The following is a 22,344-nucleotide window of genomic DNA, read 5'->3' as shown; positions in this document are numbered from 1 at the left end:
ATGACACCAAACTCAGGGTACATCAACATGCACGTCGCTAAAGAGAGAAAAGATCAGGGGAAAGATTGTCAATGATAGAAAATTAAAGATAGTGAATCAGAAATCTACCCATGATTGAATAACAGTTGTCATAGCCTCCTCGACTGGTGCAAGTTTTCAGGCCATCTTGTCTGTAACTTGCTAAAACTTGGTGCAGCTATGTTCATGAACCTCCAACCAAAGGAATAGTAACTATCACACAAATAATCATGCATGAAAAGACCCAAACACTACTCTAGACACAAACTATACCCGCAGTCCGTTGGAATAACCTTTTGACGTTCGATTGCTACTGCGGCTTCATAGTTCTGCATGGCTTCGCATTAGTTCCCGCTCCTTACCCTGTACTGCAGACTGCTTAAGATTTTTGAGCAACATCTTGAGGTGGACATCCAGTTCTCTCTTCCCATTGATACTCTTCGCATAACGTTATCTTCTGTTGCTCAGCCCAGACCCTTTGCCACGTCTTAGATTAGATTGAATGCGATCTTGTAACACAGATATAGCCAGCTGGCGTCGATCCTCGGCTGCACCTCAGCCACTAACACGAGATGAAGTAATCCGGGGTAGCACAGCTAGATTATCCAGTTTAGGACTAGCCACGTGTATAAGAAGGTTACATTTTCTTCCATGTGGGCGTTGCAATCTACGAACCAACTAAGCAGGGCGCACAAAAGCCTACCTATCGTCCAGCTTCCACTATCAACTGCAGGCCTCGGTAGCGTGCGTACCCGCCCAATTTTGTGGATGATCGATATGGAGCCGACAGACGAGAATTCTATTAATAGCAAGAAGCGGAAGCGCTCTACGCATCTCCCTTCACACACGAGGATCTTGGCGGCCTGCGATGCTTGCCGGGTCAGCAAGACGCGGTGCGATTCTGGGCGGCCGACGTGTGCGAAATGTGCGGAACGCGGCGTGCCCTGTCACTATCCGGACAAGGATCCCTTTTCAATGTGAGACATATTAGTGAAGCTTCTAAAGGATGAGAAGTTTATGAGACACTAATTATGCTGTCTCTAGATTCGAGACATGGGGCAAGAAAATCCTGACGGCTGTTGAAGAGCAGGGGCGCCTCTTGTCTAGTTTAACAGAGGGCGGTAGGAATGCTCTCCAGCCGCCCCCCGACGACCACATGCAGCTACTGCGCCAATTAGATATGGATGGAGACAACCTGGAGACGCTGTCGCGGAAAGACACTCCATGGACGCCAATCACCGGCTCAGACATGATCCTCAACTGGTCTGTCTTTCCACAGGAGAAGCCAGTCGGAACGTTTCCTTCGTCGGAGTATACGGAAAAAGCAAAGCCGTCTCAACTTGGTAGGTGCAATACTTATATCTTGAGCAAGAATTCCCTTACACAAAGAATGAACATGTATGAAAGGAAAATTGTGTTGACGCGTCAAAAGAAGCGTCGAATCCGTCTCCAGAACGCATGTTTGAACTGCGAGACATTTACATGACCAAGATCCAAGGCAAAAACCCAATAGTCGATGCAGATCAGCTAGACGCTCACATCAAATATGTGTTGGAAAACGGGTTTGGCTGGTCCGCCACTTCATGCCTCGTACTATTAGTGTTCGCGCTGGCATCAATATGGGGCAATTATCCAGACGATGAGCGACGAACGGTAGAAGCCGACGAGGAACTGGATCTTCTTCCAAGGCAGCGTGTGACAATGGCTATCCCCGACCATCGTATGAGAGAGTCACTCATGTACATAACCATGGCGCAGAAACGAATGTCGACGGCGTATCTGGATGATTCATTACTGGGCGTGGTGTGTTTTTGTCTCTTTGGGTAAGTATCATTGCCATCTTTATCATTATTGTGCACACATGAGTGGTCTTGTGCTGATTGTTGCAGGATGTGGTATCAGTATAACATTGAGCCCATCCCTGGGTGGAAAATGTTTCGCACCGCGTCCATGATGTGGGAAGCGTACAATCTCAAACACTCTGATGGTAAAACTCAGCGACCAAGACAAGAAGAGAGTATGTCATGATATGAATCTGCACGGTATTGAAATAGCTTACTGATGAATCCAAACCTACCCAGGCCTTGAACAACGATTATATTGGACGTGTCTAAAGTCTGAATGGTAAGGTCCCCTTGATACTGGTGATTCACATAATGCTAACGACATCTTCTTAGCGAGGTGCGGCACGAACTCAACGGCCTTCCTTCTTGCACATTACAAGAATCATCATTCCCCTACTCCCTCCCTACCTTTCCAACAATTGAGAGCTTCAGCCCCATGGATCCCCACCAAGAGGCGTCCATCATCCAGTCCACCGAGCGGTCTTATTACTACTACCTCGCCGAGATATCTCTGCGCCGCCTTCTCAATCGCACCCGCAGCGCTGCCGTCATGCTATCACCAACTGTCGACTCACATACCGCCTCTCAGCTCGCCGACACTCTCCAGAAGCTCGAAGGCCAGTTGCAACAGTGGCTGGACTGTCTGCCTTCAGCGCTGCAGTTCAACATCCCGCCCGACTCACGGCCACCGCCAGACGAGCCTGAACTGGTCAAGTTGATGCGTGAGCGGTACGCTGAAGTTCGAGAGCTTCTCTGCCGCGCGTACCTGTACATGTGCCTTCACGGCGGCATGCGGCTGACTCGATCTCAGGCCGAAACCTTTGGAGCTCACGCTTCATTAGGGTTAAGACTCAGTATATACCGCATCCAGACTGAAAATCCATTCTTCCGCCATCCTGGATCGTGGGGGGCTTGTCGTGTGCGCTTCAACCATGCTCTGTGTCTTATTGCAGCTTATCGCGGTAGACAGGCTGGTATTGAGTCTGCGGCGCATCTTGTTGTGCCGCTACTGTGGAGAGAGTGCGTGGGGCTTGTCCAAGAGAGGCTGCATATATGGAGCGATCAAGGAGGTGGTATTAGAGAGCTGGGCACGTTGTTGGACTGGTTAATGGAACAGTCAGAGCCGTCTTTTGCATAAGGGTAGAACTCGGGTACAGGAGCAGTGGAGTTTTCGAAGCAGCTCTCGATAGTGAGAGTCAACTTCTTGAAAGTAAACTTCAAGGCAAAATATGTAATAAAATCATCTATTATAACATCCTGTTTTCTATCAGTGTATCTCTAATTAAATTTCTAGATTCATGCCCTTCATCCTGCAAAAATCGTTCCTACAATCTATAGTTATACCTATAATCCAAGCCAGAATCGAGTCTCGGGCACAACCAACTTCCCCCTGCCCAGAATCTCCTGGCTCGACGTCCCAATCAAAACGTCATATGTCCCCTTTTCACTCTTCCACATGCTCTCAATCTCGTCCCAGAAGCTGGTAGCATACTGGTCCATGGAAATCCGCACCTCCTTCTCTTCGCCTGCTTCGAGGAATACCTTTTCGAATCCGTGCAATTCTTTTGTTGGCCGGTGTGTTGGTGAGTCAGGAGCTGAGATGTATAGCTGGAGAACTTGGGCGCCGGCGACCTTGCTGGTGTTTTTGATCTTTACTACCGCTACACTGGAACGGCCTGGTCGGAGCACCTCAGGATCTGTCTTGACTGTAGAATCTGAAAGCTCGAAAGTCGCATAAGAAAGTCCATGTCTGTGTCAGAGAATTTGAGTTAGTAACGAACCAAGTAACAATAGCAGCCTTGAATCTTACCCAAAAGGAAACAACACCTCCCTCCCCGTCTTCTCGTAAAACTTGTACCCAACAAACACATCTTCTCCATACAAAACTCGACCACCAACACTGGCATAGTTGAGATATGCCGGATTGTGCTTCACGTCAACTGGCCACGAGAGAGGCAACTTCCCAGAAGGGCTGACAGCACCGAAAATCACATCAGAGATTCCATGGCCATTCTCATTGCCGCCATACCACGCCTGGATGATGGCTCTCGCTTTGTGTGCCCAGGACATGGTGACTGGAGTTCCCGATTGGTTGACAACCACTGTGTTGGGCGCAGCGTCGAGAACTTGCGAGATCATATCGTCAACGCCAGGCGGTAGGTCCATGTGTGGGCGGTCAAAGCCTTCAGACTCCCACTCGCCACTCAGTCCCGTGCAGATGATGGTGTAGTCTGCTTCTGATGCTGCCTGGACGGCTCGAGCAATCATTTCCTGAGCATCTCCCCTCAAACAAGCACCGAGATGAACGGCTCCGCCTCCAAAGTTGACCATGCCAGTGGTTTCCATCTTGGTGGTGTTGGCATTTCCAAATTCAAGACGCAGCTTGTATGTTTTGCCGCCTATTAGTTCCTTGGATCCAATCTTCTCCGTGGTTCCCTTGCCAAAAAAAGCCGTTCCCCGGGTCTGGTGTGTGGTGTTGTCAATGAGAAGTTCATCGTCGATATACAGATCTGCGGTGCCGAAAACGCTAAGGCCAAAGTCCCATGTGCCGGTTGCGGTTGGAATAAAGTCTCCGAGTAATGTGCCCCAGAACATGCCCCGGTTTAGTGTTGGGATGGCGTTGTAGTCCATGAGCTGGAAAGAGGTTGAAGAAACTTTCTCTGTACCGAGAAGCTGTCTATCGACGAGAGTGATAGGGTCGTTGTAGAACTTGATTATTGCGTTGTGTATCATTGCTTCGATGACGGGAAGCATTTGGTGTGCGTAGGCACCCACTTCGTGAGTGATGGAGGCGTTTGGCAGGGCTTCTACGACGGCATCATATAGAGAAACCGAGTAATAGGGCAATAATGAGGCACTGCCCCCTCCAGAGATGGCGGGTAGCCGCACATGGGAACCAATGAGGGCTATTTTGCCCGCTGTTTTAGGCAGAGGCAACAGAGAGTCATCGTTTTTGAGAAGAACAATACTGCTACTGCAAACTTGGCGATTCAAAGCGCGGTCTTCTGCAAAGTCGCGTCCTCTCTCCACCTCGGAGACTTTGAGCTCGCCGGCCTTTTGGGCGAACTTTAACACCCTTCGAGCCCTCTCATCAATGGTGGACATCTTGAGTCGACGTGCCTGTAGAGCAGATTCGACGTATTTGCCACGATATCTGGAGACACCGGGCATCTCGAGGTCAAGACCGGCCTGTATGGCATCAATGGTCGTATAAGTTCCGTACCAATCGCTTACGATGAGCGGATCCCACTTCCACTCCGATCGGATGATTCCTTGAAGCATTTCTTCGCTATCGGCGACATGGCCGCCGTTAACCTTGTTGTAGGAGGTCATCATGGCGCCTGGCTTGGCATCCCGGGCCACGATTTGGAACGGCCGCAGATATACTTCTCGTAGAGCCCGTGGAGTAATGAGACAGTCTACCGCTCGTCTCTCATGTTCTTGGTCGTTGCCTACAAAGTGCTTCACACAAGAGGTGACACCTGTACTCTCGCAACCAAGAATCATAGAAGCAGCAAGAATACCAGAAAGATAAGGGTCTTCCGAAAACGACTCAAAGCCGCGTCCACCCAGCGGTGATCTGGGCGTGTTGATGGTAGGCCCAAGCCAGCAGTGAGCGCCTTTGGCGATGCATTCATCTCCCAAGAGCTTTCCGGCTCTCTTCAACAGTGGCTTGTCCCAAGTGGCTGCCAGAGCTGTTCCACACGGTAAGCAAGCAGCAGGCACTCCGGCAAAGAATTTTGTGCCGCGGATGCCATTCGGGCCATCAGTAAAGCGTATGGATGGCACATTGTGCTTGGGGATGGGATATGTGTGCCAGAAGTCAATGCCTATTCCCAAATTAGCAACAGGATTCGCTAGGTCGGTACTCAAGAAATTTACCGGACAGAAGCGCGATTTTCTCATTTTGTGTTAGTTGAGAGAGGACAGTCTCTACGTCAAACTTCATTTTGGCCTCTGGTTGCCACTCGCCCATCGTAAGATAAATGCTGTTCCTTGTCTATGAACCACGGAAGATAAAAGTACCCAAGCCGAAGAGGAAAAAGACAACTAGAGAAGAGAGAAAATTACAGTTTTATAAATGCTTATTACGTTCGGGACATTTTGGGTATCCAGTTTAATACACCACGTTTAAACTGGGAACCGCGGACGCTCCCCATGGAGGGGCGGCCCAGTATCGCCCCAATGCAAACTAACCAGATGGAAATTACCACATGGAGAAACCCAATTAACGGTCATGTACGGAGAAATGCAACCCAAAAGCTTACCGACTTTAAGCTGATTGTGGGGTTACGAGCTTAAAGTCTCGCCATCAGCCTTCAAATAGTCGCGGGGAGTCTCCCCGACGAGTACCCCAGACTTACTCCGCGATTTTGAGGGGAAGAAAACAACTAGCGAGCGACCAAACCCTTGGCGCAACTGGCACTAAGCTAGCTCGTCTTGGCAAAGTCATGACTGGTGGATTGTTCGATATTTTGCCAGAAATTGGTCATGGGCTCACTTTCGTGGCGGTTGTCCAGAACCAGACTTTAGATAAAAGGGAGCATGAATTCTCTTGAAAATCTTCCAGGTCATCAGTTCGGTCAATCAACCCGTTCATTATAGCACAAACAGGCACCATGGGTTTCCTCAAGCCTGATACCAAGGAGACGGGGGCTTCAGAGCCCGTCGTGACCATCATTGCGAATGAGGACAAGGTTGGGTGGTACAGGAAGCCAAACCTGAGATATCTCTACCTCATCCTCTTCCCGGCATGTATGGGAATTGAACTTACGTCTGGCTTTGATTCCCAGATGATCAACGCTCTTCAAATTGTCCCTTCGTGGGTAACTTGTATGAGCCCCTTCCCCCTTCATCCGGTAGGATACGCCTGCTGACCGATGTGAAGACTTTGATAACCCGCAAGGATCCCTCAAGGGTATCATTGCAGCAGCGTACTCTCTTGGAGCGATTCTATCTCTTCCTTTTATCCCAATGGTCAACGACAAATTCGGTAGACGGTGGTCCATCGTGGGCGGCTCAGTCATCATGATCATAGGAGCACTAATCCAAGGATTTTCTCAGCACGGTACGTTGACTTTGATATCACTTGGCATATGCGTCTTATCTAATAATACTTGTGATTAGTTGCCATGTATATCGTCGCTCGAATCATCCTCGGCTTTGGAATTCCGACCTGCATCGTCTCCGGCTCGTCCTTGATTGGTGAACTCAGCTACCCGAAAGAGCGAGCAATCCTTACCTCCTTGTTCAACGTTTCATATTTCATCGGTCAGATTGTTGCAGCTGGCATCACGTTCGGTACGAACAGCATTCCCAGCAATTGGGGATGGCGTATACCTTCTTTGCTACAGATGGTCCCGTCCATTCTGCAGATCACATTCGTCTTCCTCTTGCCCGAAAGCCCCCGATGGCTTGTTACAAAAGGCCGCAACGAAGAGGCCAATGAAATTCTGATCAAGTATCACGCCGAGGGCGACCGCGACTCTGAGTTTGTCCATGCAGAGATGGCACAGATTGAGGCCACCATTGAGCTTGAGGTTGAGTCATCCAAGAAGAGCTGGCTCTCTCTCTTCGAGACAGCAGGTATGAGGCGACGAACGCTGATTTCGTCGTTTCTTGGCTTGTTCACTCAGTGGTCCGGCAACACTCTCATCTCATATTATCTGGGTGATCTCCTAGCAATGATTGGGCAGACAGACTCTGTCTTTAAGCAGAAGATCAACGTGGCCATAGCCTGCTGGTCATTGGTCGCCGGTGTCACCGTCTCTCTGCTCGTCAACCGTTTCAACCGCCGAACAATGTACCTTACGTGCACAATTAGCTTGCTCATTGTCTACATCTGCTGGACTGTGACAATGCAGCAGAGCATCAAGGCCAGTGATCTTGGCCTCACCAACAAAGCTGCAGGTGCAGCCACCATCTTCTTCATCTTTGCGTACCAGCCTTGTTATAACATCGGATACAACGCGCTCACGTATACGTACATGGTTGAGTTGTGGCCATACATCGAGCGATCTAAGGGAATTTCAGTGTTCCAGCTGTTTGGACGACTGGCTGGATTCTTCGCCACTTTTGTGAACCCGATTGGCCTGCAAAATATCAGCTGGAGGTGGCTGATTGTCTATTGCTGCTGGTTGGCTTTTGAGATTGCCTTTGTCTGGTTCCTCTTCCCTGAGACAGCTGGTCGAACTTTAGAAGAACTCACCTTTTGTAAGTCACGCCTCTCTCCCACACAAGCTGCTTTGCTATTCCATAACATACTTGAGTTTTTTTAAAGACTTTCCGTTTACTAATATTCCTTGTTTAGTGTTCGAGGATAAAAACCTGGCCGACCAGGCAGTCATGGCGGTTGAGAAAGCCGTACATCATGAGAATATGGGCGCAAAAGCCGTCGAGGTTGGCGAGGTGCAGCAAGTTGAAAAGGCTTCAAGCGATGTGGCTACACACAGTGTCAAAGTATGAGGAGAGAATTGAGTATCTTGCAGTAGAAGATTACTAAGATGCTGAGCGGTTCCAACGATTTGCGTTCAAAGTTTGTAATGATTAATTTAATAAAATGACGTTTCATGAAATGATGGTCGACTTATTAATAAGCAATTGATAAGTTGACATTGCTCAAAGTGTCAGTCTGTAACTTTGTTTCTTGAGAGACAGTTGCGGTTTCGCAACGCTTTGAATCACCACTGTTCTCGCAAAAAGTAACCCAACAGCAGCAAACTCCAAGGCCGACCTTGTAATAATAGCCGCCCCGCTATAACCTGCCGATCGCAAAAACTTGCAACAACCTATTCGGGCAATAATTCTAGAACGCTATAGCTTCCGCTGCTGAATACAGAACAGCTCTTTCTGTGTACATGGTGCCCAGTGGCATGTCCTCAGCCTTATAATTGTAAATCCGAGCCACAAGCCTATCTCGGCAGATCCTTTCTAGAGTCGCGAAAAGTTTCCATGAGCCTGCTTCTCTTACAAAATGCTTCTTGAGAAATCCCTCTTTTAGTCTCTTTACGGGGCATAAAGAGGAGTTACAAGATGCCAAGGAGATTGAAATTATGAGAATCGTGTGTAAATGTAGATTTAGGACAGCTTATCAAGTCTGGCTGTAATTCCGACACTGCTTATATAACCGTGTTAAGTAATAGCGTGCGGAAATGGTAGTGCATTACATGATCATTTTCTCTTGAGCTTTATTCCACGATAGGGACCAGGGAGTTGGAGGAATACTTTGCTGAATAGATAAATTTCTCTAGCTTTAGAAGTAGTCAATGACTCTCTCTCGACAAGGGCGACGTCGGAATTGTAGGCCAGGTAAAGCGCTTGATAAGCGTCCCTAGGACCGAGATTGCCCAAGAGGCAGCAGTTTCGATGAACGTATATATATATAGTCTCGTAATCAACGAATAACACATGTAATAGATCACCATTGGATCATAAAATACCTTTGTACCAACAATTTCAACCATATCCCAACAACCTCAAGCATTCGCAACAAAATGGAACTTCACTTTACCCCCTACGCTGCTCTGACAGCCGCCCTCGAGCGACTCAACTATAGCGGCAAGACCATCTTAATCACCGGAGGCGGCCATGGCATGGGTATCAACATGTGTCGATCGTTTGCTGCCCGAAAGTCTTCTCATATCATCATCGTGGGCCGTAACGAGACTCGAATCAAGGCCAGCGCTGAGAAGCTCACTGCAGAGTTTCCTCTTACACGCTTCACGGCCATCGCCGCCGACATCTCATCCAAAGATGATGTCAAAAGGCTGTTTGAGAGCCTCGAGGTCTCTCCTGACGTTCTCGTCAATAACGCTGGATACATGCCCGTTCCAGAAAAGTTCCAAGATGCCGATCTCGACGAGTGGTGGTCTGGCTATACAATCAATGTCTTTGGCACTATCCTTGTAACTCAGACTTACCTCAAACATCGACAACTCAAGGCTCCCAAGACTGGTCCTGGAGTCGTCATTACTCTCAACACAATCGCCGCTTACTCGTTCGACATGCCTTCCCTCAGCGCTTACGCCTCCAGCAAAGCTGCTCTTGCTCGCTGGCTTGAAGTTGCTTCCCAGGACGTTCCGCAGGACGTTGCTCGCTTCATTTCCGTCCATCCCGGCGCCGTAGAAACCGATATGGGCCATAAAGCTGGTATAATCGAGACATTGGCTATTACTGACGCTGCACTGACTGGCGACTTCACTGCGTGGCTGGCTTCTGATGAGGCTAGCTTCTTGGCTGGGCGTTTTGCCTGGGTCAACTGGGATTGTGAGCAACTTATCGGTCGCAAGCAAGAGATTCTGGAGAAGAATCTATTTCGAACTGCACTTACTGGCGTCGATTCCAGTCCTTTTGTGTAGCAGTTTGGGCACTTGACCAGATTCTCATATGCTATGTATAAGCTATATCGGCTTATATTCATCCTTGGCTTTAATTAGAATTCTTCTTTTCTTCTTTAGTTAGTTGTAAATTTTGATTAGACGTCAGCACCATATAAACACACTAGCCTTTCCATTTGCGTTATTGTCCAACTGCCAGCTGAAATGGCGCTTGTTACTTTGGGCGCATATTCGTAGAAAACTGTCTCTACTATATAATTCTACTTCAGTATGTTGTTGCGCCATGCGCAAAACTTCTGCAGACAAATTGATTGTCACCATGTGCGTGCCAACCGGACTTTATTCATGACCTAACACCGGGATTTTATCGGCGTTAGGAGCCATTGCACAGTGGCTGTTTCTTGGCATAGCTCACACTATCTCCGTAAACAGTGATGCGATGTTGCATCAACTATGAAGGTCAACAAAAAAAGGCCTTGATATAAAATACAAGAAGTTTAATTCCTTGCTGTCTAATTAACTCTACAAACTTACTGTTATACTGTGAATCTTTGCTATTAAAATGCGTGCATACAATACCGACACTACAGGCGACGGTCTCTTGAAGGATCTTTCTGGAGAGATCAAGGGAAAGGCCATTCTTACCACCGGCGTCTCTCCCGGTACCTTGGGAGGTTTCTTTGTTGAGACAATCGCCAAAGCTCAACCTGCAACACTAATTCTCGCCGGTCGCAATGAAGAAAGAACACAAAGAACCGCCAGCGCAATTCAAGCAGCATATCCCGAGATAAAAGTCTATACTCTTCAGCTTAATCTCAGTTCCTTAGCCGCTGTTCGAGAGGCAGCCGCCACTGTCAACTCGTGGCAACACACTCCTGCCATTGACGTCGTTGTAAATAATGCCGGACTAATGGCGACCGATTTCTCCCTAACAGTCGATGGATACGAGACCCAGTTTGCAAGCAATCATTTGGGACACTTTTTATTCACAAATCTTATTATGGGAAAGCTCTTGGCTTCGAAATCTCCCCGTGTCGTCAATGTTTCCAGCGATGGCCACCGTCTCAGTCCTATCCGATGGGCCGATTATAATTTTCGTGTTCGTATATGCTTAAGCTATCATAGAATAATAGCTGACCTGTGCTTTCTAGAATGGCGAAACATACAACAGATGGCGCGCATATGGCCAATCAAAAACAGCAAACATCCTGATGGCGATATCTTTAGCGGAGAAGCTGGGATCTAAACACGGATTAACAGCTTTCAGCCTTCATCCAGGCGTGATAAGCACGAGTTTAGGCGCACATCTCGACTTTTCAGTCGAATTGGGCGAGCTGGGTAAGTTTCTGTCTAGTGACTAATTGCGTCTACCGCATCTAATGATTTATGTAGCTGCGGTCGATAAGTCGCTTGGAAATGCTGAGGGATGGGCCGATCTCAAATGGAAGTCGCCGGAAAGAGGCGTGGCCACTCACATTTATGCGGCTTTCGAACCGAGTCTAAAAGGTATTTGTATTCTTTATGTTGCTCCGTGTATTCCTGAGTAGCTACTAACGATGGTTATCAGAGCAAAACGGCGCATACTTGGAAGATTCACATGTCGCGGATCCGTATACAAACACCGTTAAGCCATGGGCTACAAGCAGTATAGAAGCTGATCGTCTCTGGAAACTAAGCGAAAAGCTCGTTGGTCAGGAGTTTCAATACTAATTGTGAAGCGAAAATAGCTTATTGGCCATGCACGTCTTGAATCAAAGGAATAGCGATGACTTTGGTCAAGATAGCTCCGAGGAAAAAGTGGCAAAAGTTTTATAGCTTCAAAAATACAAATTCAGACTATAGAGGTCTGGACTCCACACTAATCAATCATGAATTGAAAGATATGATTGGACCAGTTCTGTTTGTTTATCTAGTTTCTGGTCTAGATGTCCGTAGTCGGTAAAGGCGTTGAAATAACGTAAATTGAACGGTGCGACACATGGCTGGGTCAATCGTATCACTCTCAAGGCAAGGCAAAAACGGTGGTAAATAGCTTCAATTAGAAGACTCTTTGGTCAAACCCTGCCGTGTTCATGGTTTGAGTTCCCTTATCCAACGAGACTCTGCTCTATTTTGCCCTGCTGGGATGAAATTAGAATGATTTTCAATCGCGGTATTCCCCGCGATTCCTGGTGCTGGGTTGTTGCCCAGGACCTCAGCAGCAATTTGGCACTGTCGTAGTATTCTCGAAGAGAAGAGTTATGCTTTTTAAGGGAAGCTCTCTTTGCTGGATTTAATTGGATCCACCAGGCCATCGCAGAACTTGAATGACTCTATCTCTCTCATCCTTTGTTAAGGCCCTCCTGTAGCCATTCACACACTTTCTCTACCCAAGTCACCAATTTTGCGTCACGTGTTGAAAGTTGCATTCAATTACTGATCAAAGCTACAAAGTAAATTTGTGGAGGTATTAGCTTTTTTTTTTTTTTTACTGTATTATAGAGTTATTCTAGCTATTTCACAACGCTCCACCAAAGCTCTGTGCTGCCTTTTAACATTGTTCTTTGGTTCAAGTAGCCTGTTTCGATATAATGCTGTAATGGATATTCGTACACTTGGTAGAAGAGAAAGCCTTAATTTGTAGCTACAAAGTAATATAGATTTACTCATAGAAAGTGGCTACTTACCGCGGGAAAAGAAAACGCGAGGACATCAAGAGGTAATTTGCCTGCCTGCCTGCTTACCTACCTTATGTTTCTACGTTCAAACTACCGATCTAGAAGCAAATTCAAACAAATTTGTTCACTTTGTTAGAACAGGCCAGCTGCAATCAGAATAGCTGGCTGTTCCAAAGGGGTGGCTTTGTTCAAAATATCCTGCTGACCATGCTCAATCTGCTGATGACCCATACTGGGCTGCTTTGTTCAACTGGGTTGTTCATGATTGGTGTAGCAGCTTCGTTCACTACGTTGAACGCTTTTGAGCGGATATCATGGATTTTAGGCCACGCCAGAAGAGCGGAACCCAAGCCGAGTAAAGCTACAGTGGCTTATTGGCCATGGATGTCCCTGATCACGAAAAAATGTATCTTCAAGAAAAAGAATTCCCAAGTACCTATAAGAAAATAGGTTGGAAGAGTGACTAGTCCGCTTTTGAAGACATTGTACCACGCTATATTGAGAGCCCAAATGCACATTAGGTAGGCATCTAAAAGATACCGCTACCAACTTCCAAAACTCAGTGCTAGGAGTGTACTAGGGCTTTTGACTCCAGCCCTTAGGACTTACCTTCAATAATAGGCACAAAATGTAGCCAACGATGAAAGAGCAATGCTTCAAATGAAGAGCAAGTTTATTTCTTTCTTAACACATTGCGCTTTGCGATTTTGTTTGTAGACTTGAACACCTGTAATAGCTCTTTGACAATTCAGGCGATGAGCCAAGGTCACGATGCGCATCTAGCTCGACGGTGAAAATACTGCTCCTATCCCATGCAAATGACTTTTGATCTAAAATAGTATGCACCATGTAGATACCTGTAGATCAAGCTTATAAATAAGATTAAAAAGTTGAAGCACTTTCAAGATGAGAATACAGCGATTTCGCATCGAATAACTACAAACGCAATTAGCCTCATAACGCTCACAGAGAATCGCATAAAAGCATCGCGCACGCAAAATGCCTCATTTCTGTTTCGTTGACAGTATTTCACACTTTACTATAACGCTCTAGCTCTACAATACAGCTACCCTTCGAGATGCTCCTTTGGGCGACTGTTCCGGACGTTATCAGGTACTTTTTAATCAACTGCAGCCACCTCCGGCCAATGAGCCACGTGCGTTGAATGGTTTGCTTAAAATAGTAAGCGCTTAAGGCGAAAGAATCCCGAATCAAAGACCTACACCAGCAGATAGGGAAAACAGAGCGGCTTAAAATTCCGTCTGCATTGTTCTGGCTAGCCTGTATGCGGAAGCTCGATTGCCAACGTGTGGAGAAGGCTGCTGAACTCTTGGCAGGTCGTCGGTGTGTGAATGCAGCTATCGGCTTTGAATAGTAGGTGCTGTCTTAGAAAGCGTTTCAGCTCTTCGAGATATAAGAGGGGTATGTTTATGCTGATGTTGATAAATATCTCTCGTTGAGCACAACTGCTTCTTTGGCAAACTCACATCTATTCTGAGTCAAAAATGGCGTTGCGGCATCTCGTCTTTGGAGCGGCCTGGGCCGGATCTGCGGTGGCAGCCTCAGTAACATGCGCATCTAATTTGCCGCTGAGTTGCCAAAACACCACCGCCGTCAGCAATACTTGCTGCTTCAACTATCCGGGTGGCCAGCTTCTTCAGACGCAATTCTGGGACACCAATCCATCCACGGGTCCCAGCAACTCATGGACTGTCCACGGCCTTTGGTAAGATGCCCTGTTTAGCAACAATTGATGCGCCCCGTTTGCTTCCTCACTAACCGTCTAGATAGGCCAGATAATTGCGATGGAACCTTTCAGCAGAATTGCGACGCATCAAGAGCGTATACCAACATTTCGGCAATTCTGGCAAAATCAGCGCCTTCTACGCTCTCGTTTATGCAGACATACTGGAAGGATATTTCGGGCAACGACGAGAGCTTTTGGGAGCACGAGTTTGGCAAGCACGCCACATGTATCAGCACCCTTGATCCGGATTGCTACACCAACTATCAGCCAACGCAAGAAGTTGGCGACTTCTTCACGCGAACCGTGAGCTTGTTCCAAAGTCTTCCCTCGTACGACTGGCTTTCTGCGGCTGGAATCGTGCCTTCGAAAACCGCCACATATACTTTGGCGGCCATCCAGGCTGCTCTCACTGCGCACCACGGCCACAACGTCGTCATCAACTGCGACAATGGCGAGCTGAATGAGCTCTGGTATCAGTTCAACGTCCGCGGGTCTGTTCAAAGTGGCACATTTACTCCCGTTGACCCCGTTGGCTCTGCTTCCACTTGTCCCAAGACGGGCATCAAATATCTGCCGAAATCTGGTAGCAGTGCGCCTACGACGACTTTGAAGACAACTTCCAAGACAGCGTCAAGCACTAAGAGCTCCGGCGCGGGATCCACCCCTCCACCGGGAGGAGTTCTGTCGGGTAAAGGAGTCCTGTCTGTCGATACCTCCAGCACGACTGGCGATGGTTTCTTGATCAGCAGTGGAGCATGGTATCGCGCTGGCGGTACTCCGGCTACTTACACTGCCACGCCAAATTCCGACGGCTCTACCTTTTCACTCAGCTCCAGCAAAGGAAAGTGTGCTATCCTGAGTGACTCTTCTTTGAGTTGCGGCAGCTCAGTCTCTACTGCCAGCGGCTTTGCCTACGATGGCACGCACCTGACTTACCAGGGATCGGCCAAGTTTTATGCTGCCGCATCTCCAAGTGGACAAGCTCAGGGCACAGTTTTCACGAGCACTAAGGCTGTTTCTCTGGCAATTGCGTGGAATCCTCAATAGAGGTCCAGATGGGCTTGTTAAATAATCCGTGTACATAAAATTTGGCAGCAAAAAGAATTGACCGCGTGGCCGGATGATGGGCAGTCACATAGAACGCAGTGCTGAGCTAAAGGCACACATGTGTTGGAACAGTGAATTGTTCAAATAGAACATATGACATAGGGTACACAGAGCATTGTATTGGTGAAAAGCAAAATGCCGCATAGGCCCTGACAAATAACAATAATTGCTAATAAATGAAATACATAGCTTGAGCCTTAGAGCATTGCGGCCCACATTGTAGCAGGCAGGAAAAAGACTGCATTCCAACAACAAGTAAGCTTGAATATTCGCAAATTGTTGATAGAGTAAATGAAAGTTCATTCGTTCATAACATGATTCGACAGTACAGGCATGCCAAACCGGCGGAACGCCTTCTTCCAAAACTTCTTCTCAGCATTAGTCCGGTATCTCTCTGGCTCATACTTCACAAGTGCAGGAAAGAATTCTTGCATCAGGGCAACTCCGGCCTTGGGAAAAGCCTTTTCCAACTCTCGAATAGCGCCACGGACTCCAGAGGTTTCTTCATAGTCCAGCGGCTGTCGCCAATGTCCAGTCGTATCGCCTAAATCTTCATCAGAATTCTCATCATCGCATGGCTGTTCGAACCCCAGACCGACAATGGTTGGCAGCGGTGCGTATGGTTTGATGCCCATATTAAAGGCGCTGGCTGGTCTCCTCGCGACGCTGGCGTAGATGTTCTGCACCATGCCAATGCCGCCTATGAGCACAAGGAACCATGCATTCTGCTGTAGCCCAGAGACGGTAATAAGCAGGCAGCCCCAGAGCACAGCGAGGACACCCAGCAACCAGGGTGTCTCGGCCAGTGACGCGGACGAGGCCGTCGCCAACGACTCCAGATCCCAGGCGGTGCCGTTGCTGCAACGACCATGGCGTGCCGGTGGCCGTTACCGCGCGTCAAGCAAACTGTCTTGACCTTGTCCACCGTGCTACCGGGCTTTTTCAGCCGACGGCCGGCCCACTTCTCGAGATTCCACTGCCGCAGGCTCCCCGTCATGAGCGCAAACATCGTACCACTGGCAGTGACAAGGAAGACGCCCCAGTCGCCGTGTCGGACCCATGGTGCAGCGGATATCACGAGCTGGGCGACGATGGTCAGCCATCCGAGGATCCAGACTCGGTCAATCTGAGGCGTCTCACTCTCCTGAATCTGAAATATGTCTATGCGAAGAGACACCCTCTTCCCGGCAGCACTCAAGTTTGCAAATTCTGGGCTAGAATTCTCCTCCACCGCCAGCTCATGGTCTCGGAGAATCCGCCCCAGTACCCAGGAGCGGTTGGTCCGGCCATATCCAGAGGAGCAGTTGATGACTCTGGAAGGGCAGTCAGGCTCTGGTGGCATAAGCGGTTTATCGCCCAGCACCGACGCCAATGACATGAAGGCGTAACTGACCCAGCCAAATGAGAATGCAACGGGCGTTAGGTACAGTCGGGGCGAGTTTCGAAAGGGCTGAATGTAGACTCCAAAAAGTTGAGCGATGGCATGCTGGACAATGTCGCCGCCAATTATGAACAGCAGCGCGAGGATGTTACTGGGGTTCTGCCATTCAATGGCGAGTTGCGTTGTGATGTTCATGACTGATGCTCTATCAGTCGTTTCGGATTTTGGGAACAAAGAATTGGTGAAGATCCTAATCAAAACGTTGGTCATTGACGCCCCTATTTATGGTTTTTATGGCTGGGAAGAGCGTGATCCTTCCGGTGCTACTTATGTATCACGACTTGGATTTCTGCTCGTCTTGCATGACTAAATTCGTGATGCACACTCAAAGCGTTCATAGTGGTGAATGAAGCTGGGCCAATTGAGGCAACTCAATTTGAACAAAACAGCATAGTTTACGTCATCAGTGAATTGAGAATTGCTTCACAGGATAGTCTGAAACCGCGCATGTTGAACAAGCCGCCTACATGTAGTGTGAACATTATCAACAGATCAGATTGGTTTGAACTAAGCCGCCCAGTTTGAACAGAGCCGCTGGTCTTGAACAGCCAGCTAGTTTAAATCGCAGTCAGAATATTGCATTACGAACATGGGCAGGAGCGCTTAAATTTGCTCTTCACTCAGTAGCCTGAACACAGACACCGAGGCAGGCAGGCAGCTTATGTCTTGCTTCTTGCTTCCAACGCGATTCCTTTTCCCGCTGTTAGCGGCCATTTTCCTCCCTATAAAAATCCATGTCATTCTGCATACAAAGAAGTAGTAAGAACACCGGCTAAAAAGAAGTTCTATCTAACATTATAAAAGTACCTAGGCTGTTAGAGGCTTGCCTGTAACTACAGGTAGTTGCCATTCGTTGTTAGCATTTTGTCCCATTGGTAAAAGATAAGCTGCAACGCGATTTTCTTTGGTTAGCATCTTCACGCATATGCTTCGCGTGGCTTGAGGCCGAATTCTGTCACAAGAGCCTGGCCGTCCAAAGTTCGTCGGGCAAACGCAACTTGCTTCAAACTTGGTTCAAGAGACTCGTCTTAGATCTTCGCCATCGCTACTCTGGTGCTAAATCTCAGCTTCTCATCCACCCATGGACGCCTTGCCCGCCATGGACGCCATGGACGCCATAGACCTGATGATCCTGAATAAGAGCGTTGCTGCTGCGGCTGCTGGCGCTGCGCCGAGCAGCAAGCAGCTGTACAGCCTTGTTGGCGCCCTGGGAGACAGACGTGAGCCCCTCAACCAACTATACGCAGAACTTGGTGCGCTCAGGGAAATTCTAGAAGCGCTGCGTACGAACCTTGATGGCTCATTGAGTCGCGTCACCAAGAACCAACAGCAGATGCTGCAAGAATGCCGCCAGATACTTCAAGACTACAAAATAGTCTGCGATGAACTCTTTGTCGAACTCAGTGACAACATTCAGCCTTCGGCTTGGGAGAATGATGATATCCAGGACGACCTCGTCGCAATTTCTGACGCCACGGCCAAACTGCATATATGGAAGATGCGCCTCGACCCTATGGCTAAAGTCATGCAGTTGTAAGTTGATCCCATACCCCATACGGAGCCTTGCTACAATAGGTAAACTAAAGTGCTTCTAGTAACCCAGACAACACCGACATGGCTAAAGCTCACGAAGTGGAAAAGACGATTGCAAATACCCGACGAGCCATCTTTTTAGAGCTACGTCAAGTCGAGTCCAAGCTCATATCATTCGGCCATGGGCTGGACGTTCGGGAGGAAACAGACCCTGCCGTATGGGACATACTCCAAAAGATTATACTGCCATGGAAAATACGGCAAGCCGCTTTGTCAAAAAGCATCAGCGTGTGCGAAAATATTGCTGAGGTCCTGAAGGAAAAGCAAACACCTGAAATCGCTGAGTATATCGACATTGAGCATCGTTGTGATTTTACTCCAGCACGGCAGACTGCAGTAAAGCATCCTTGGGTGCGGCATTCCGGAAGCATATGCACGGCAGAGTACGACTAAAGAAAGTAACTCTGCTTGGGACGTTTATTCCCCTTTTTCCTCCTTTTTCTTTGTGTGTGTGTGCCTTGCTTGGGGAGTGGTACGATTGGACCAGCCATGCATCTCATTCATCAATTTACCAACGTGACCCTAAGTAGTAGGTATTTTAGCGATTAGAGATAGATATACCCATCTGGACTAGAAAGTCAGATACGCACGGATTAATCCACTCATCCATTTTCCTTTATATACAAACCCGAAAATCAGCTATTGCATCCATCTTCCCAAACATTCTCAAAGTGGCGCCGGACGAGGAAGCTCTTTAGAAGCAAATGGCCAAATTCCCTACAGAATAGTATCTGTACAGGTGATATCGCCATCTATGATATGGCTTCAAGCCCTAGTAATCAAGGAAATCGAGAAAAGACTTTAGCTCAATATTGAACCGAGCAGGCTTGTCTCTAAAGGACCAGTGCCCGGCGCCTGGAATCGTGACTAATCTGATTCCAAAGTCAAACCAAGCCTCGAGGCCATTGAGCATCGCTGGACTAAAATAAGGGTCGAGTTCGCCCCAGATAATAGCGCTGGGGACTGTTTGAGCCAAACCCTCAGTACTGAGGTTTTGTCCATACGGAGGCGCAGGAAAGTTTTCGTTGTAAAAGTCAAGCATTCCGTAGAGAGGGGACTCCTGCACGTATCCTGCAATCTCGCCGCGGTATGTCTCGTTCAAGATGTGCTGGACTATTGTGGAAACATTCTTCGGCTGACCTGGCTGGTATGCGTAATATGGTATTGTGTATTCCGATAGCTGTTGCTGGTAGCTGTCAAACTCAATCAACGGGAGGAAAACTGGGATGATTGGCGTGTTAACCATGACTAGGCCCTTGAGCATATCCGAATGCGCCAAAGCAAACTTTTGCACGACGACGCCTCCAACATCGTGTCCCACAATGACAGCCGAGCCTTTGCCAGTTGCTTTAATCACCGCCAACATGTCGGAAACATAGGCGGCAGCAGCATAATCTTCTTTTTCCGGTGGGACATCGCTGGGCGGATATCCGCGCAAGGTGGGAGTCACAACGGTGTATTTCTTTGCGAATTCTTGGATCTGAAAGGTGTTCCAGGTGGTCTCTCTGTCCGGGAAGCCGTGCTGCAGAATCAGGAGAGGTCCAGAGCCGTAAGACCTGTAGTGAATCCTCACGCCATCGTTGTCGACGAAGCTTTCGTGGCCGTGGATGCGCTCGTTTGCAATTGAAGCAGTATTCGTGCTGCGGGCATATGCTCCTCCCAATGCCAGACCTAATACAACATGAATCGTTAGCTAGAGCTACACACATTGAAGAAAACATGAACATACACGCTAGCAAATATGTTTTAACGTTTATCCTCATGTCGGAATTTGCCTTTTACAAATAACTCGATGAAGCTGGAAAGGGCGGGTTGTCTTGATGTGATTCGTTCGAGGTGCCTTGGGTAATGTGGAAGCTCAAAAATTGTATAGAACTGTAAAGCAAAGAAATCAGTTGGATATGAGACAAGATCAGGAACACATGGAGTATAAATAGCTACGACTGTTAGTTTTGAGCAGTTTCCGTTACTTTGAATGTATGCTGTATTTGGAATCATCGTCGTGTGTAGCCTGGTCGTGATTTGACGATTTACAGTTGACTCAAATTTTTGCCAAGCAGCTTGATTGAGCCAGCGATTCTTAGGGTCACCGCCTATTAGCGGAGTCTAGAAAGTTGACAAGCTGCACTCGCGTCTACTACAGAAAAGCTTCTATAAGCTGAAGCGTCAGTAAATGCTTCTGTAGCCCGACTAGGTCCCTAGACGTCATTGTGGTGCTTTAGTAATAGTATTTACTCATTCTTATGCTACAATCTACTGCATGCAGTTTGCGACTGTATATCCTGCAACGCTTAAGAACATGTTTCCTAATCATATTACAGGGGCACATGCAACTCAGTACATGTATCCAAGCGTTATTTGCTAGCCGCCTTTATGAGTGAGTACACTTAGGTGACAAAAGTCTGCGCTACTAGAGACCCCACTAGTACACAATAATAAACTACTAAAAATAACACCCAATCTTTAAACAGCAATTGCATAATAATAAGATATTAGAAACGTGTGCTTTTAGTATTAAAATAAGCGCTAATTGTTAAAGAAATAGGGAATTTAATTTAGAGCAGAGAGGAGCTATGTGCGAGGCGGTATTACGCGGTGACTTGTACCTACGCGTTGCGGCTGATTTTTACATAACGCGCTTAACTGTATGGGTAATTTATTAGCGCTGGCTGGAAGATAGCACTGTGTAAAGGAAGCCTTATTTAGGGCGGCTGAGGAAGCTTATAGAGGCAGAGATTTAATATATTACTATTTTATTAAAAAGAGATTATAAAATAATATGGCTAGTGCTCTGCGGCGCGGTAAACAGTTGTGTAAACCCTAGGATAATCCGTCGCGCTTTATAGCGTAAATATAAGCGTAAATAAAAGTCTGCCCAGCGGATTAAGATAATAAAAGAAATAGTAAAAGCTAGGCTATAATTTTATTGCAATTAGGAAGGAAAAGAGTAAGAATTAGTTAAGGTATAAGCATTTAAAGTTAGACTAGTAGTTAAGGCTAATATACGCAATAAGTACTTTTCTTAAATAAAGCTATAGTGTAAAATAAACCTAATAATAGATAAGGATAGGTATTCCGGGCGCCTAGCGAGAGGTTTAATAGGGAAATAGTTAATGTTATAATTTATGGGAAGGTATAGATTTCCCTTATAGTCTGGGGAGGCATTTAAAGAGGTAGTCGCACCCCCTTAGTTATTATAGAATGCAATCTTAACGCCCTAAGGCAAGGATACTCTTTATAAAGCTATTAAAATATATTATTAAAGGGCCTTCTTCTTATATATAATAGCATATATTTATTTTAGTAGGATAATATAAGAATTTATAATTTTAATAGCATACTGGAATAGCTTTAATTATATAGTATTAAGTATATTAATTAGCTGCTTTACAGCCTAAATTTTAATTCTATTAAGTATATTTAAAGTGCCTTAAAGAAAAAGCTATTATAGATCTGCCTAAAGCTCTAAGATTTAAGGCATAACTATATAGACATTGCGTTATTAAAGTAAAAGATAAAGGAGGCTTAGGACCTAATAGACTAGGAATTAATAGATATACTTATAGAGTTAATGCCCTGCCGCCTTACGGCAGTGCGCGCA

General features: G+C 47.1%; 9 protein-coding genes across 9 annotated transcripts; 6 read left to right on the top strand and 3 right to left on the bottom strand.

The window, feature by feature from the left end:
- Window positions 1-786: 786 nt before the first annotated feature.
- On the top strand, window positions 787-3,000 carry TGAM01_v202027 (hypothetical protein; the record flags this gene model as incomplete). Its single annotated transcript, XM_018800258.2, has 6 exons — window positions 787-995; window positions 1,063-1,361; window positions 1,451-1,841; window positions 1,908-2,035; window positions 2,100-2,142; window positions 2,196-3,000. 6 exons carry the CDS (start codon window positions 787-789, stop codon window positions 2,998-3,000), a joined length of 1,875 nt encoding a protein of 624 aa, XP_018666400.2.
- A 206-nt stretch (window positions 3,001-3,206) lies between these two features.
- TGAM01_v202026 (beta-glucosidase K) lies at window positions 3,207-5,811 on the bottom strand (the record flags this gene model as incomplete). Its single annotated transcript, XM_018800257.1, has 3 exons — window positions 3,207-3,612; window positions 3,673-5,692; window positions 5,745-5,811. The coding sequence occupies 3 exons, from the start codon at window positions 5,809-5,811 to the stop codon at window positions 3,207-3,209; spliced, it is 2,493 nt and encodes an 830-aa protein (XP_018666399.1).
- A 670-nt stretch (window positions 5,812-6,481) lies between these two features.
- TGAM01_v202025 (hypothetical protein) lies at window positions 6,482-8,327 on the top strand (the record flags this gene model as incomplete). The annotated part of the gene is made up of 4 exons (XM_018800256.1): window positions 6,482-6,695; window positions 6,751-6,930; window positions 6,990-8,075; window positions 8,173-8,327. 4 exons carry the CDS (start codon window positions 6,482-6,484, stop codon window positions 8,325-8,327), a joined length of 1,635 nt encoding a protein of 544 aa, XP_018666398.1.
- A 1,028-nt stretch (window positions 8,328-9,355) lies between these two features.
- TGAM01_v202024 (hypothetical protein) lies at window positions 9,356-10,219 on the top strand (the record flags this gene model as incomplete). The annotated part of the gene is made up of 1 exon (XM_018800255.1): window positions 9,356-10,219. One exon carries the CDS (start codon window positions 9,356-9,358, stop codon window positions 10,217-10,219), a length of 864 nt encoding a protein of 287 aa, XP_018666397.1.
- Window positions 10,220-10,760: 541 nt separating this feature from the next.
- On the top strand, window positions 10,761-11,908 carry TGAM01_v202023 (WW domain-containing oxidoreductase; the record flags this gene model as incomplete). Its single annotated transcript, XM_018800254.1, has 4 exons — window positions 10,761-11,297; window positions 11,350-11,536; window positions 11,591-11,704; window positions 11,766-11,908. 4 exons carry the CDS (start codon window positions 10,761-10,763, stop codon window positions 11,906-11,908), a joined length of 981 nt encoding a protein of 326 aa, XP_018666396.1.
- Window positions 11,909-14,360: 2,452 nt separating this feature from the next.
- On the top strand, window positions 14,361-15,649 carry TGAM01_v202022 (ribonuclease Trv; the record flags this gene model as incomplete). Its single annotated transcript, XM_018800253.1, has 2 exons — window positions 14,361-14,581; window positions 14,647-15,649. 2 exons carry the CDS (start codon window positions 14,361-14,363, stop codon window positions 15,647-15,649), a joined length of 1,224 nt encoding a protein of 407 aa, XP_018666395.1.
- Window positions 15,650-16,008: 359 nt separating this feature from the next.
- Window positions 16,009-17,285, bottom strand: TGAM01_v202021 (hypothetical protein; the record flags this gene model as incomplete). The annotated part of the gene is made up of 2 exons (XM_018800252.1): window positions 16,009-16,567; window positions 16,672-17,285. The coding sequence occupies 2 exons, from the start codon at window positions 17,283-17,285 to the stop codon at window positions 16,009-16,011; spliced, it is 1,173 nt and encodes a 390-aa protein (XP_018666394.1).
- A 964-nt stretch (window positions 17,286-18,249) lies between these two features.
- TGAM01_v202020 (hypothetical protein) lies at window positions 18,250-19,136 on the top strand (the record flags this gene model as incomplete). The annotated part of the gene is made up of 2 exons (XM_018800251.1): window positions 18,250-18,683; window positions 18,746-19,136. The coding sequence occupies 2 exons, from the start codon at window positions 18,250-18,252 to the stop codon at window positions 19,134-19,136; spliced, it is 825 nt and encodes a 274-aa protein (XP_018666393.1).
- Window positions 19,137-19,515: 379 nt separating this feature from the next.
- On the bottom strand, window positions 19,516-20,506 carry TGAM01_v202019 (hypothetical protein; the record flags this gene model as incomplete). The annotated part of the gene is made up of 2 exons (XM_018800250.1): window positions 19,516-20,414; window positions 20,473-20,506. 2 exons carry the CDS (start codon window positions 20,504-20,506, stop codon window positions 19,516-19,518), a joined length of 933 nt encoding a protein of 310 aa, XP_018666392.1.
- Between the last annotated feature and the right edge of the window lie 1,838 nt (window positions 20,507-22,344).

This window comes from Trichoderma gamsii, assembly GCF_001481775.2.
Source record: "Trichoderma gamsii strain T6085 chromosome Unknown Scaffold_5.2, whole genome shotgun sequence".
Lineage (NCBI taxonomy): Eukaryota > Fungi > Ascomycota > Sordariomycetes > Hypocreales > Hypocreaceae > Trichoderma > Trichoderma gamsii.
The sequence above is the reverse complement of the archived record's forward strand: the minus strand, read 5'-3'. Positions and strand labels throughout refer to the sequence as shown.